Source organism: Desmodus rotundus, chromosome 3 (assembly GCF_022682495.2).
Source record: "Desmodus rotundus isolate HL8 chromosome 3, HLdesRot8A.1, whole genome shotgun sequence".
NCBI lineage: Eukaryota > Metazoa > Chordata > Mammalia > Chiroptera > Phyllostomidae > Desmodus > Desmodus rotundus.
Window position 1 is genome coordinate 132,585,997 of NC_071389.1, and position 14,805 is coordinate 132,600,801.

General features: G+C 36.2%; 1 protein-coding gene across 14 annotated transcripts in view; it reads left to right on the forward strand.

Moving 5' to 3' along the window:
- The window catches only part of OSBPL8 (oxysterol binding protein like 8), a 179,621-nt gene that overhangs the window by 78,832 nt on the left and 85,984 nt on the right, over positions 1-14,805 (forward strand). For 9 of the 14 annotated variants that reach the window (XM_024579717.3, XM_045187331.2, XM_024579716.3 and 6 more), the window contains one exon: positions 5,176-5,313. In XM_024579717.3, coding sequence (XP_024435485.2) covers positions 5,176-5,313 — 138 coding nt within the window. The remainder of the gene's footprint in view (positions 1-5,175; positions 5,314-14,805) is intronic. The other 5 variants (XM_053921080.1, XM_053921082.1, XM_045187335.2 and 2 more) reach the window with 1 other exon arrangement.

The following is a 14,805-nucleotide window of genomic DNA, read 5'->3' on the forward strand; positions in this document are numbered from 1 at the left end:
CTGTATGTACTATGTTTTTCCCTATACATACATATACATACATACCTATGATAAAGTTTAATTTATATATTAGGCACAATAAGAGATTAACAACAACTAATAATAAAATAAAACAACTGTAATATATACTGAAATAAAATTTATGTGAATGTGGTCTCTCAAAATACCTTATTGTATTGTACATACAGCATGGCTATACTGGGGAAAGGCATGATCCACATCTCAGATGGGATGGAGAGGGATGGCACCAGTTTTTATCACACTGTTCAGAATGATACACAACTTAAAAGTTATGAATTATTACTCCTAGAATAATGAAGATTTTTAGAATCTAGAAACCATGGATGAGAGGGAATTACTGTATAAATCTTTCACCTTCTTAAATTTATTTCTTGGTACTTTGTTCTTTTTGATGCATCCCCATGCCCCATTTTTATATTGCAGTGTTAGTCTTTTTCTAATTGATTTATGAGTATTTTTTAAAACATTCTGGATACTAACCTTTTGTTAAATACGTGTTGCAAATATCTTCTTTTTTTTCAATTTTTTTATGGTATCTTTTGTTACATTCTTAATTTTTAAAAAATATGTAGTGGAATTTATCAATTCTTTCTTTTATGGTAAGTTATTTTATTTTATTTTATTTTATTTTTAAGAATCATTCCTTACTCCATGTCTATAAAGATATTCTCTTATATTTTCTTCTAAAAGCTTTCATGTTTTGCTTTTTCCATTTATGTCTTTGATTTCATAATTGTTCTTTGTGGTTTGAGGATGGGGACTTATTCATCCAATATGAATAACCACTTTTTCCAGTATCAGTAATTGAATAGTCTTTTCTTTCCCTACCTTTATTGTATATCTGTATTCCACATAATCATGGGTTTTTTCTGAAAGCTCTCTGTTATGTTCTTTAGGTCAGTTTGTCTTTTCACACCAGCACCATACATTTTTAATTTCAAGAATAGTGTTTAGGAGTTCAATGGACCTTTGTTTAGTAACTGAAGGAGCCACCATATACTTCTTGATAAGTGAAGTTTCATAAAAATATAAAACATTTGAGGCTTATGGCCAAGATGGAGGAGTAGGTACATACACTTTACCTTTTTGCACAACCAGAAGAAGGACAACAACAAATTTAAAAACAAAAAATAACCATAAATGCCAGAAAGTCAAACTGTATGGAAGTCTGATAACCAAGGAGCTAAAGAAACATTCATCCAGACCAGAAGGAGGGGTAGAGACGGGCAGCTGGAGTGGAAAGGACTTGGGGCAAGGTGCGGCTGGAGTTCCTGGGCAAGCAAGGCGGTGGCTGGTGGAGTGGGTGGTCCCACATTTGCATGAGAATAAACTGGGAGGAATAACTGGGCAGCAAGACAGACATAACCCAGGGTTGCAGTGTGGGGAAATAAAGCCTCAAAACCTCTGATAAAACCTGTAGGTGGATGAGGCAGCAGAACCTCCAAGCCTCACAGAAGAGGGCGTTGGAGAGACCTACAGGGTCCTAGAGTGTACACGAACCCAACCACTAGGGAACAGTGCCAGATGGGCCCAGTTTGCTTGTGGGTAATGGAGGAAGTGACTGAAAGTCCACCAAGGGCTAAACAAGTGGCATTGTTCCTTCTCGGACCCCTCTCCCATATATAGCACCATAATGCAGTGAAGTGATTGCCCAGCCCTGGCAAATACCTAAGCCTCCACCCCTTACTATATAACAGGTGCGCCGAGACAAAAAATGTAGCCCAAATGAAAGAGCAGATCAAAACTCCAGAAAGAATACAACTAAGTGATGAAGAGATATCCAAACTATCAGAAGCAGAGTTCAAAACACTGGTAATCATGATGCTCACAAAAATGGTTGAGTATGGTTGCAAAATAGAGGAAAAAGTAAAGACTATGAAAAGTGAAATAAAAGAAAATGTACAGGGAACCAATAGTGATGGGAAAGAAACCAGGACTCAAGTGAACAGTTTGGAGCAGAAGAAAGAAATAAACACTCAACCAGAACAGAATGAAGAAACAAGAATTCAGAAAAACGAAGAGAGGCTTAGGCACCTCCAGGAAATCTGTAAATATTCCAACATCTGAATCATAGGGGTGCCAGAAAGAGAAGAGGAAGAGCAAGAAATTGAAAACTTATTTGAAAACATAATGAAGGAGAACTTCCCCAATCTATCAAAGGAAATAGACTTCCAGGTCGTCCAGGAAGCTCAGAGAGTCCCAAAGAAGTTGGACCCAAGGAAGCACTCACCAAGGCACACCCTGATTACATTAATCAAGATGAAAGATAAGGAGAGAATCCTAAAAGCAGCAAGTGAAAAGGAGACAGTTACCTACAAAGGAGTTCCCATAAAGCTATCAGCTGATTTCTCCAAAGAAACTTTGCAGGCAAGAAGGGGCTGGAAAGAAGTATTCGAAGTCATGAAAGGCAAGGACCTACATCCAAGATTACTCTATCCAGCAAAGCTATTATTTAGAATGGAAGGGCAGATAAAGTGCTTCTCAGATAAGGTCAAGTTAAAGGAGATCATCATCACCAAGCCATTATTATATAAAATATTAAAGGGACTTATCTAAGAAAAATAAGATGATCAGAAATACAAACAGTAAAATTACAACAAACTCACAACTATCAACAACTGAACCTAAAAAAACAAAACAAAAATGAACTAAGGAAACAACTAGAATAGGAACAGAATCACAGAAATGGAGATCACATGGAGGATTATCAGTGGGGAGGCAGATGGGGGAGAATGGGGAAAAAGGTCCAGGGAATAAGAAGCATAAATGGTAGGTACAAAATAGACAGCGGGAGATTAAGAATAGTACAGGAAATGGAGAAGCCAAAAAACTTACATTTATGACAAATGGACATGAACTAAGGTGGGGGAATGCTGGTGGGAGGTGGGTACAGGGCAGAGGGGAATAAAGGGCAGAAAGAAATGGGATAAATGTAATAGCATAATCAATAAAATATATTAAAATATATTTATATAAATTATACACACACACACACACACACACATTCACTTTCAGTGTGCCTGGACCCTACCAGGACTTGAGGACTTATGGGAAAATAAGGCAGACAAAATGTCTTTCTCTTACGGAATTTACAGATTAATGAAGGCAGATAATGAAGAAATAAATGACATGATTTCAGGTAGTGATAATAGCTATACTAAAAATCATGTAAAGTGATAGAGTATAACTGTAGTGGAGTGCACACTAGTGGAAAAAAACCCAAAGTAATTGATAAATTATACTATATTAAAATAGGAACTTATTTATCAAAAGGCACCATGAAGGGCTTTTCTGAAGACATGATATTTGAACACAACAGAAAGTGATGAGAGGGGTTAATGATGAGAAGATCTGGGGTAGGAATATTTCAGGTAGAGGGATCAAGAAGTAGAAAGACCAAGAGACTGGGGCAAGGTGATGTGTTTTGAGGAATACCAAGAAGGCCATTATGACTGGAGCCAAGGGAGGAAAGAGGAGCGTGGTAGAGAATGAGGCTGGGAAGATAAGTGGGGCCAGACACTGTTGAATCCTTAGACCATGGAATTTATTGCATGTTTAATGAACAGCCATTGATATTTCTGCATGATGCAAATCTGTTCATGATTTAGAAAGATTGCTTGGGTTTCTTGTAGAGAATGAACTCTATGCAAGTGAGAAGCAAGCTATAAGTCTGGAGACTAGGTAGACATCTGCTGTGATCCAGTGGAAAGGTGATAGTGGCTTGGAACAGGTGGTAGTTGTAAAGTGGGGATACATAGAAAGACAATTTACCTTCAAAAGGTAAATTTTGAAGGTGGAATATGAGTATCTGAGATAAGTGGGATGTGAAGTGAAAGAAAGAAAAACTGAGTAATACATCTAAGTGGTTTTTTGTTTGTTTGTTTTGCTTGAGAAAGTGGGGGGAGGGAAATAGTGATTCCATTAACTGAGTAGGAGAGAGGCAGTTTGGAAGAGAAGCAGAATCAAAAATTATGTTCTGGATAAATTTGAGTTGCCTGTTAAAGAACAGAGGTGATTTTAAGGCAAGCAATTGGGTATGTGAGTTTGAGTTCAGGAGGAGATACAAATTTAGGAGTCAACAGGAAGTAGTTTTTTTTTTTAAATAGACTTGATGTGAAAATAAATTTTTTATGTCTTGGATGATAAATGAAAGTCTTTGAATTTTTGCTTTGAAATTTAAGGAGCTAAAATATAATTTTGAAAACTTAGCACAATAGGAAACATGTTAATGCAATTTAATTGAAAGATACCATGATAAAAATGTGAACGTGAAGTTTTGGTTAAGATAAAAATTAAATATAGAGTGAAACCAGACTCATTCTTGCTCAAAATAAAAGTAGAGCTTTGTAGGCTGAAAGCACAGAAACATAAGAAAGTATGTGGAAAGATCCTAGGGCTTTGTGGTGTTGCTCACAATTATTTGCCCTATTCTTCCATTGAGTATTTTTCTCTTTTCTGTTCTCTCTGGAATGGGGCATTGCTTTCTTCTATTAGTAGCTTGGCTAAATGGGTGGATAGCAGCCTGAAACACTATTTAAATTGGTTATTGAGGCAGCAACCTTTTCCAAGCCAGATTTTGGAACCAAATTGTCCTGAGTTAGAATCTTACCTCTTTTACTTAGTCTTAGGCAAGGCAATCTCTGAACCTCAAGTTTCCCATCTTTAAAACAGGAATTGTAGCTACTGTCCATGAAAATTAGAATTTCTGGTGAATGTAAAATACTGTTTTGTTCTGCTACTAATTTGTATTTTTTTCTGATTACTTATGAGGTTTAGTATCTTTTCATATGTTTATTGACCATTTATATTTCATCTGCAAAATGGCTGTGTGTCTTATTGCTCTGCTGATAAATATAAAGAGTTAGTACATGTGTTAATAGCTCAGTAAACCTTGGAGTACTTTTTCTTATCAGTCGAATATACATTTTCATTTTGATAATGTCCAGAATGTGTATAATTTACTCATACAGACCTATCAATTTCTTTGGGATTGATAACAAATTAAAACAAAACAATTGTGCAAGTATTGAGTTGGTAAAATTAATGCAACCATTGAGGCAGGCCCAGTCGTAGTTCTGTTCCATGTTTTTAAGTATGCACTTACGTAAATCTAGCACTGAAGTTCTCATTTTCTTTTTCCCTTTTTTCCTTGAGCTGTGATAGCAAACAGTGAAGAATCTCAACTTCTGACCCCAGGAAAGATGAGTCATCGCCAAGGGAAAGAAGCTTATCCAACACCCACCAAAGATTTGTATCAGCCGTCTTTTAGTCCAGCAAGTCCTCATAGCCAGGGTAAGGGTTGTAGTTTTAATGGTTTTTGTTGGTGGCCTTTTAAGGGGAGAATGACATTGTGGGTCTATCATAACTTTTTTCTTTTGAACCTTTGACTTTATAGTGTTTTTTGTTTGTTTTGGTCATCCATGCTACTCTTGAAATGGGAACGTTTTTCTTTAGAGTTCGTTAATTTCTCTTCTATTCTCCAGCATACTTTGTTAGTTATACCATTCTTCAAATTATTGATTCTCAGACTTTGTGGTCTCAGGACTCCTTTACGCTGGTAAAAATTATTGCAGACTCCAAAGAGGTTTGTTTATGTGGGTCAACTTATTGATATTTACTGTATTGTAAATTAAAACTAGGAAACTTTTTAATTGTTTACTATTCATTTAATATTATAGTAAGAAACCCATACATGTGAATATGAATACCATATTTTTATGAAAAAATAACTCTGTGAGAATGGTATTCTTTTAAGTTCCTCAGCCTTGTAACTATTAATATCTTGGGCTGGATGATGTCTTGTATGAATGGTCTTGTGCATTACAGGGTGTTTTGCAGCATCACTGGCCTCTGCCCACTAGATATCAAGAGCACTTACCCAGTTGTGACAATTAGAAGTATCTCTAGACATTGCCAAATGTCCTTTGAAGGACAAAAATCATCTCTGGTCAGGAACTACTATTTTACAATTTGTGAAATTCCTTTTGATTTCTAGATTTTAAAAAAAGACACCTGAATTTTTATATCTGTTTCTGCAGTCAGTCCGTTGTGATGTGATGATTTGATATGACAGTTTGGCCTCACACTTGTGTCATTGGCTATAATAGCTTTTATACATAATTGTGGCTATTCTTCTTTGATACTACACCAAAATTGACAAGTGGTACTTTCTTAAATGTTCATTACAATATGGACTATGAAACCGTATCAGTAAGTGTTTTTGGACTTTTGAATTAAAATCCGTTGATTTATCTTGAACTTTGAATGGCTCTTTAATCATACATGATTTTGTAATATTATGCCTTAGTCATGTGGAAAATAGTTGCTGACTGAATTATGTAGATCTACCAAGTGTTGACGCAATTTAAAATATACTATAAGGAGGTGCTTTATACATACTTCTCATTTTTCACATGGAATATTAAAACCATCTGTACTCAAGGTTTACAGTTAATATTTTTACTGTTTCATCAAAAACATTCATAAGCAAAACTGGCCAGTTCCTGCAAGTTCATGGCAGTGAAGAAATGGGTGTCCACTTCTCTAGTTTGCTGCCTCTGCCTTGGTTTGTGCCAAGGTGCTAGCAGCTTTACCCAGTGTTGCTTTTGTACCATCAGTGGGAATATCAATGCAATGAAAGAATATTATGAAATAGTTTTAACCTTCTAGACCGTCTAAAAGAGTATTGGGGACTCCTGGGCATCATGGATCTCACTTCCTTATTCTTCATTGATAAGGTTATACATTGGATTCTACTCCTTAGCTAAAGTTTATTTAATCAAATTCTTTGAACTCTTCTGTGGTACTACTGGTAGCTGTGGTGAAAAGACTTATGCTCTCAAAACCAAGAACATCAATGTGAGAGAAGAAATATTGATTGGTTGCCTCCCGTGTGAACCCAGACTGGGAACTGTATGTGCCCGGACTGGGAATTGAACCCACAACCTAGGTATGTGGTCTGACCAGAAATCAAACATGCAATCTTTTGGTTACGGGATAATGCTCCAACCTGAGCCACACCAGCCAAGGCTAGAGGGAAGCATTTTTATATAGCATTGTTAGAACTGGGAAAACTGTGCCAGAAGATAAAAATGCTATGTTAACATTTATTGCTTAATTGTTAAATATATTTTTGGAAAGGTAGGATTTTTGTTGCCAAAATGTTTTTTGAAGCCTGAAAATGTATATATGGTACACTGATGTAAATAAGTTTCATTAAGACAAAATTCTGAAAGGATACATCTTACCTGGTTTTTCCATTCTGTGCACCAGAATTTTTACTGTTTTAGATGTGGTTTATCTGATTCATTTAACTGTACACTAGAATATTTAGGGGAATTCTTTAACTTGATACTTAAAGAAGCAACAAAAGGGTTAATTGCTAGTAATTTACCCTTATTTGTATTTATCAAGAACACTTTCAGGCAAAGAGAGAATTTGAGAAACTAGTACAATGAACACTAATACACCCACCAAGTAGATTTAAGCAATTAGCTTTGTTGTGTTTGTTTCATTTATTTAGGGGTGGAACTAAAATATTTAGAGTAAATTATAGAACTCATGATGTTGTGCCTCTGAATACTTAACGCATCTCTAAAGATCAGAACATTTTTATATAACCACAAAACCTTTATTACATCTAACAAAATTAATAATTATGTAACCTAACTAACACCTACTCCATATTTAAATGCCTCGGGTTGTCACCAAGTCGTTCAGAAAATGTGCAAATGTTACTTGGTTTAAATTGATACTATCTTGCTACATATTTATCAAAAATACAGAATACTTGCCTCTACACACATCAAATACGAAAAGGACAATTGTAGCACTAAACTGTATAGGTCAAATTCTTTCACCACTCTTGCTAAGAGTTATCAGCCTTTCAGACTTTGGAAACAAATGGGGGGAAATCTCAACAGAAAAGAGCTGAGAAACTAGTGCATGTGACATTTGATAATCTTTTGATTTTATCATTATCTTTTGGTTTTTTATCTTCTAAGAAAAAGAAGATGATCAAAACTATGAACAGTAAAAAGACAACAAACCTACAACTATCAACAACGGAACCTAAAAAAACAAAAGCAAAAACAAACTAAGCAAACAAGTAGAACAGGAACAGAATCACAGAAATGGAGATCACGTGGAGGCTTATCAGCAGGGAGGGGGAGAGAGGAGGATGGAGGGAAAGGTACAGGAAATAAGCCTAAATGGTAGGTACAAAATAGACTGGGGGAGGTTAAGAGCAGTACAGGAAATGGAGAAGTCAAAGAACTTGTATGTATGTCCCATGGACATGAACTAAGAGGGGGGGATGCTTGTGGGAGGTGGGGTGCAGGGCGGAAGGGAATAAAGGGGAGAAAAAATGGGATAACTGTAATAGCATAATCAATAAAATATATTAAAGTATATATTAAAGAACTACTGCTCTATATTAGAGTTCTCCTATTTAGGCTTCAGTATCTTTGAAAAGTGAAATTGGCTGATTGAATAGTTTTTTTAAGTAGATATTTTTCAGTGTTAAAAGCAGAGAGAATAATTTTGTGAACCCCGGTATAAACTTCACCAGTCTTCAGTAACTATCAGTGCGTGGCCAATTTTGTTTCATTTATTCCTTCCCACCCACACCCCTCACTGGGTTGCTTTGAAGGAAATCCATTCAGAAATGGAATAATAGGATTATAATTCCATTTCTGAATTCCTCAATAAACATGTTTTTATGGATATAAAAAATAAACATGTAAGTATAAATACATAACTTTTTAATAAATAAATTCCATTTTGGTGGTACCCCCTTGTGTGTGTGTGTATGTGAGAGAGGGAGAGAGGCGTGTTTATGGGGGTAAAGTACCCTTTAGTGCTCTTAATGTTCACCTCACTGCTTTGTTAAAAACTAGTAAGGCCTGGCAAGGATAAGACAGGCTCCTCTCATCTTTGTAAAGATACTTAAAGCTAAATTACTCTTTCACACTTTTCAATAAATGCTTTGAAAGTATTTCCGTTTCTCCTGTAGAAGCATTGGAAAAAACTGAAGAGTAAACATAGATATTGCAACATTTCAGAAGGGAAATTTTGAAAAAATATTTTATTCTGATTTTCTTAATTTACCAAATGTTATTGTGTATTCTTTTGTATTATTTAACAGGTACTTTCATAGCTCTATGAAGCAACTACCCAAATTCAAAGAATTTCAAAGCAGAAAACAGCAATGTCTTAAGAAATAACTTCAGAAATCTGACATATTTTTGAGGGTTGAAAAAACTCAGTAGAAAATTAACATGAACTCTAATTTATACTAATTCTAAACAAAAACAATCTATGGCTATTAAATAAAGCACAGCACTTTTTATTATTCATGCTTGTAACTAAAAACTCCATTTAGATGCTTACATTTATGTCATTCCCATTCTCAAGAAGTCAACTGCCGACTGTCACCTAGGGCAGTGGCTCCTAACTCTGGCTCTTTCTGAGAATCACCTGGGAACTTTGCTTAGATACAGATTCTACCGCAGCCCTTCAAAATCTCTAGGGTGAGACTGTGTACTTACAAAGCTCTCCATGTGTATCTGGTGCAGTAACATTTGGACGAGCAAGGAGAAACTGGCCACGGAGAGCTTAAATTGGACACTGCATAGTAAAGGTGGTCAGTGCTCTTCGTATGCCTGATTTTACTCTATCCTTCTATTTTTGCTTTGTGTTTCCTCGCATAAAGATCCCAGATAGATGGCTTTCTTCACCGTTTCCCAGTGGGACTATGCTTTTATTTATTCTGGTTCTCCACTGTGGAATATCCTCCCCCTTCACTTTGCTCATCTAATAATTCTCAAATCCCAGGGTGCTGTTAGTAAAAAATGGCCTCAGAGTAAAGATCAGATCAAGAGTGTTTCTGTAAAATTCTTTGTCGAGACCTCAGAAAGATTTAAGACAACTCCTTTTAGAGCTTTTCCGCTAGAGGCTTAAATAGTCTTAAAGGCATACCTTTTCAGAATGTCTCAGCTAGTCAAAAAACCTTCTAAGGACTCTTAAGTCTGATGTCCCACGGCACCATGACACTCAGCCCAAAGTAGAAAGTGGCCTATCTCAAAGAAACTCATGGATGTGTCATCTAATGGAATTAATTTCAATAAAATTCATAGGAAACCCACAAAGTTTTTATAAAAATGGTTCTAATGGAAGGAAGCACCACAGCATACACAGAAAAGAATAGACATATTTCAACTAAAAAGAGCTTTTGTATGCATGGGGGATTCCAATCTTGTATGTTCAGAAAGCAGATGGAGAGAGCTACGCTGACATAAAATGGACTGTTTCTTATGAAATAGGAAGAATGACTCAGAGGATGGAGCCAGGACTCCGGAAGCAGAGTCAAGATTCACAGAAGGCTATTTTTCAGGGAGCAGAAATTGTGTTGTTCTAATCAAGTTGCTGATGACATAAACTGAGCAGATTTCACAGTTGTTATGGTACTATTACGTGTCTTCTGTGTAACTCTCCATCCCCTGCATCTTTAGAACTCAAGAGTCTATTTCAATCCTATCCCTGGTTTTTTGCAGTGGGGCAAAGTTATCTTTTGAGGTGATGGTATTTTGGCTTAGGAGGAGTTGTATGTAAGTTCTATGTGAGGAACTAAACCCAAGGAGAACCATCTGCACTTGAACCTGATTTCAAGGTAACCAGATCCCGGCCTTACATCTAGTGGTGCAATAGGATGATATTTTGGTGGGGGTTGGGAGGTGAGGGAGGGCACTGAGAGTATTTTGCATGTGGAAGGAACTGAATTAGGTGAACTGTGGTACATTTCATTGTCAAAGACAACTGCAGCACTGTGTTTTATCTCACATGCTCTTTCTCTGTGTGTCCTTGCAACTTGCCCACCAGGAAATGGAGTCTATTCCTATTCCACCTCCTACCCCTGTTGAATCAAGACTCACCATGTACATCTTTTATCTGCTGATTCCTGCCTTCGTAAAGCTTACAGTCCCATTTTCAAATGAATAAATGCAATTTTGGGGATGATCTTCATGTGCTGGTAGCGGTTCTCCAACATGAACCTCACATGTAATATTGTTTCTGTGTTTGCTAAAAGGGAATCCTGCAAGAGAGTGGATGACCATGCAGCAGGAAAGTAATGGCATTTGCTGTGATGGCATTTGTTGAACTCATATGAATAGTTACCATCTATTGAGCACTTACTGAGTTTCGCTATCATGCCAGCAGTGGTATGTGCAAACAGCCCCACAAGAAGAGGCTCAGTTACTACGTCTGCTTTAAAAGTGAAAAAATTAGGCATTAGGGATGTTAAAAATTTGTTTAGCCCTGGCCAGTGTGGCACAGTTGGTTGGAGCATGCCCTGCAAACTGAAAGGTTGCAGGTTCGATTCCCGGTCGGGGCACATGCCTGGGTTGTAGGTTTAGTCCCCTTTGGGACGTGTATGGGAGGCAATTAATCAATGTTTCTCACATTATTGTTTCTTTCCCTCTTTCCCTCTCTTCTCTCTCTAAAATCAAGAAGCATGTCTTTGGATGAGAATTAAAAAAATTGTTTAAATTCACAAAACCAGTAAGTATCAGAGGCAGGTTTCAAATTCAGGACTGTCAAAGCCCATATTACTAACCAGTCCCCTGTACTGGAGTGAATTACAGTGTCAGCTGTTTTCTTTTTTGTTACACATGCTATGGTGCTAGAAATTTATGTTTTGCCAGTGCTTCAAAATAGCAAGGATTTTCATTCTTTCTGCTTTTTAGCTGAGTCTCTTTCATGCTTATTATTTCATACCACTTTATAGTAGATAATTATCCCTTCAAAACAATTTTTTTATAGTGTCTTCCTTTCATCATTTTAGGATTTTCTTTTTTGGAGGAACTGGGGAGACTCTGACTCTCCTTACTATAGCCCACAGACATCAAGATATTCTTTTATTTGTTAGACATTTAGATTACGATCATGACTGAGATTATTCCAAAAATTGTGTATTTGTCACATTTGTCCCTTATTCAAAGACTAAGTACTGGTTTACCCCAAGATAATTTTAACTTACATGATTTATTGAAAACTGAGTATTGACTTTTCAGTAGGATGGCATTTGTTTTATGTATGGTGAATTCCTTGAGTTTAATGTATGTCCGTTGTTTTCAAGAAAGACAGACACAGGTGAATTAGGCTTATTGTCTCCCTTATTCTCTCCACTTTTGAATAAGGGCAAAGCCACGGGAGCCTAGCAACTCAATTATAGGTCATTCGCTGGGTTATTACCAAAGCTTGTTGAGTTAATATAATTTATCTTGTAGCAACCCTTTCACTTTTTGGTCATAAAAGGCTATTTTGCATGGTTTTATCTAAAAAACATTATCTTTCAATTGTGGCACTTTGTGAGAGAATATGAAATGTTGTTTTGCCAAAGCTTTAATGAGTCCACTTCAAGTTAATTTTTAAGTACTTAAACTTTTAAAAACTCTGAAACTAAAAGTTTTACCTACTTAATCAGTTTTATTAAAATTAATTTAGATCATGCTTGGTTTATCTAGGCTAAATATTGGATTAAAATGTCCTATTTAGTGTTGTGTTTATCTTTTAGAAACTTCTCTTAAACCTGGGAAGCCCGACCCACTGAATGCTCTGGCAGCCTTAAACATGACACATGTACAGCTTACTAGAAAGCGTCAAAGTAAAGGATTTTCTTTGACAGAGAGCTTACTAGTGTGAAGACGTACCAGATCCCCAGGGTGACAGCTGTAGACACTGCTGGTATAATCTCAGGTGACTAACACTGTGTACCTTCATTAAACTGGCTCACAGGCAGGAGGAGACCCAGGAGTTAGTTTCTTCCATGAACCGAAGCAGTTCCTCCTTCCTTGGTAAGGCGTTCCTCGGGTCAGTTCTGAGCATGTGTGAGCCCATCTGTGTGTGGAACATCAAGTCTGTTCTTGAATATGTGTGTTATATCCCATGAAAATTGTTTTACCTAAAAGAGAACTTGAATTTATCCCCCCCACCCCAGCTCCTCTACCTTTAATTCTTTCCCCCAAATCCTGTGCTTTGTTTTATACCTATTGGTTGTCGTTGTTTTCTTTTCTTTTTTTTTAGAATTAGTATGAATTAGAGTTCATGTTAATTTTCTACTTAATTTTCAGCCCTCAAAATATGTCAGATTTCTGAAGTTATTTCTTAAGACACTGCTGTTTTCTATTTTGAAATTCTTTGAATTTGGGTAGTTGCTTCAAAGAGCTATGAAAGTACCTGTTAAATAATAAGAAAGAATATACAGTAATATTTGGCAAGTTAAGAAAAGATAAGGGGGAGAAAAAATTGGGACAACTGTAATAGCATAGTCAATAAAAAAAGAAAACCAGAATAAAATATTTTTTCAAAATTTCTCTTCTGAAATGTTGCAATATCTATGTTTACTCTAATACTTTGAAAGCATTTATTGAAAAGTGAGAAAGAATAATTTAGCTTTAAGTATCTTTACAAAGATGAGAGGAGCCTGTCTTATCCTTGCCAGGCCTTACTAGTTTTTAACAAAGTAATTTATTACTTTAACAAAGCAGTAAGATGAACATTAAGAGCACTGAAGGATAATTTTCCCCATAACGTCATATATATATATATGGCGTTATGGGGTAAATTGTGTGTGTGTGTGTGTGTGTTTGTTTTTTTACTTAAGACAACATGAAAAGAGTATCAAATGTCACATGTACTAGTTTCTCAGCTCTTTTCTATTGGGATTTTACCCCATTTGTTTCCAAAGTCCGAGATGTCAGATAACTCTTAGCAAGAGTGGTAAAAGAATTTCAACTATACAGTTTAGTGCTACAATTCTCCTTTTCTTATTTGATGCATGTAGATGCAAGTTTTCTGTATTTTTGATAAATATGTAGCAAGGTAATATCAGTTTAATTTACAAAGTAACATTTGCACATTTTCTGAGAGAAGTTAAACAATACATCTGTGTGTACCTTTGTTGTTTTCACTTCCTTTGGTTGTTGTAACCTTGAACATATCTAAATTTTACTTAAGGATGAAACAGTGAAAATCCAGCAAACTTATCTTTTTCTAGGTGAAGGGAGGGTGTTTGTGACAGATGGACAAATAACCCCTGTGGAGTATTTTTCAGTGGTCTTCTTTATGGAACTGGCCCTTGCTTAGCCTGCTCAATACATAATTCCATAGTAGAGAGTAAGAGCAAGCCAAAAATGATGTTCTCAGCCACTGACTTCAAGAGTTTAATTTGTAATTAGAAAATGTAGGGACAAAAACTGGGAACCATGAAAACATCTAAGGGAACTTTCAGTTCTAATAACATGACAATCTGGATGTTCAAAAAAAAAAAAATCTCCCTAGTAAGAACATCAAAATGCTAGATACAGTGTTTTGAAATTTGATTTTTAAAGTGTGGCTGAACTGTCAGTGAAGTAGCAAAATTAATGGAAGGTGGCAGAATTATCGACAGACTAGGAACCCTGATGAGCCCTGGAGCCAGCATTTGTCCTAACAATTGCTAATATCTGAAAGTCTAAAGCTTAGGTTTTAACAAGAGAAAAGAGAAAAGGCCTGTGGCTTATTCATGATGGAAATTTGAATTGGAGATCTCTCTATATGAAATTAAGAGTCATGAAGGGCAGCATTCTTAGTTTAAAAAGGAACACTCAAAACTGGAAAAATGCCCACAGAGGAAGTTGGTACCATATTTCCCTGTCTTGGACTTGTCTCTTGGTAGAATGGACAAGAGAGGGACTCTTCCTTCAGATGCACAAGTACATGCTAATGTAGGCCTGTAGCCAGAAT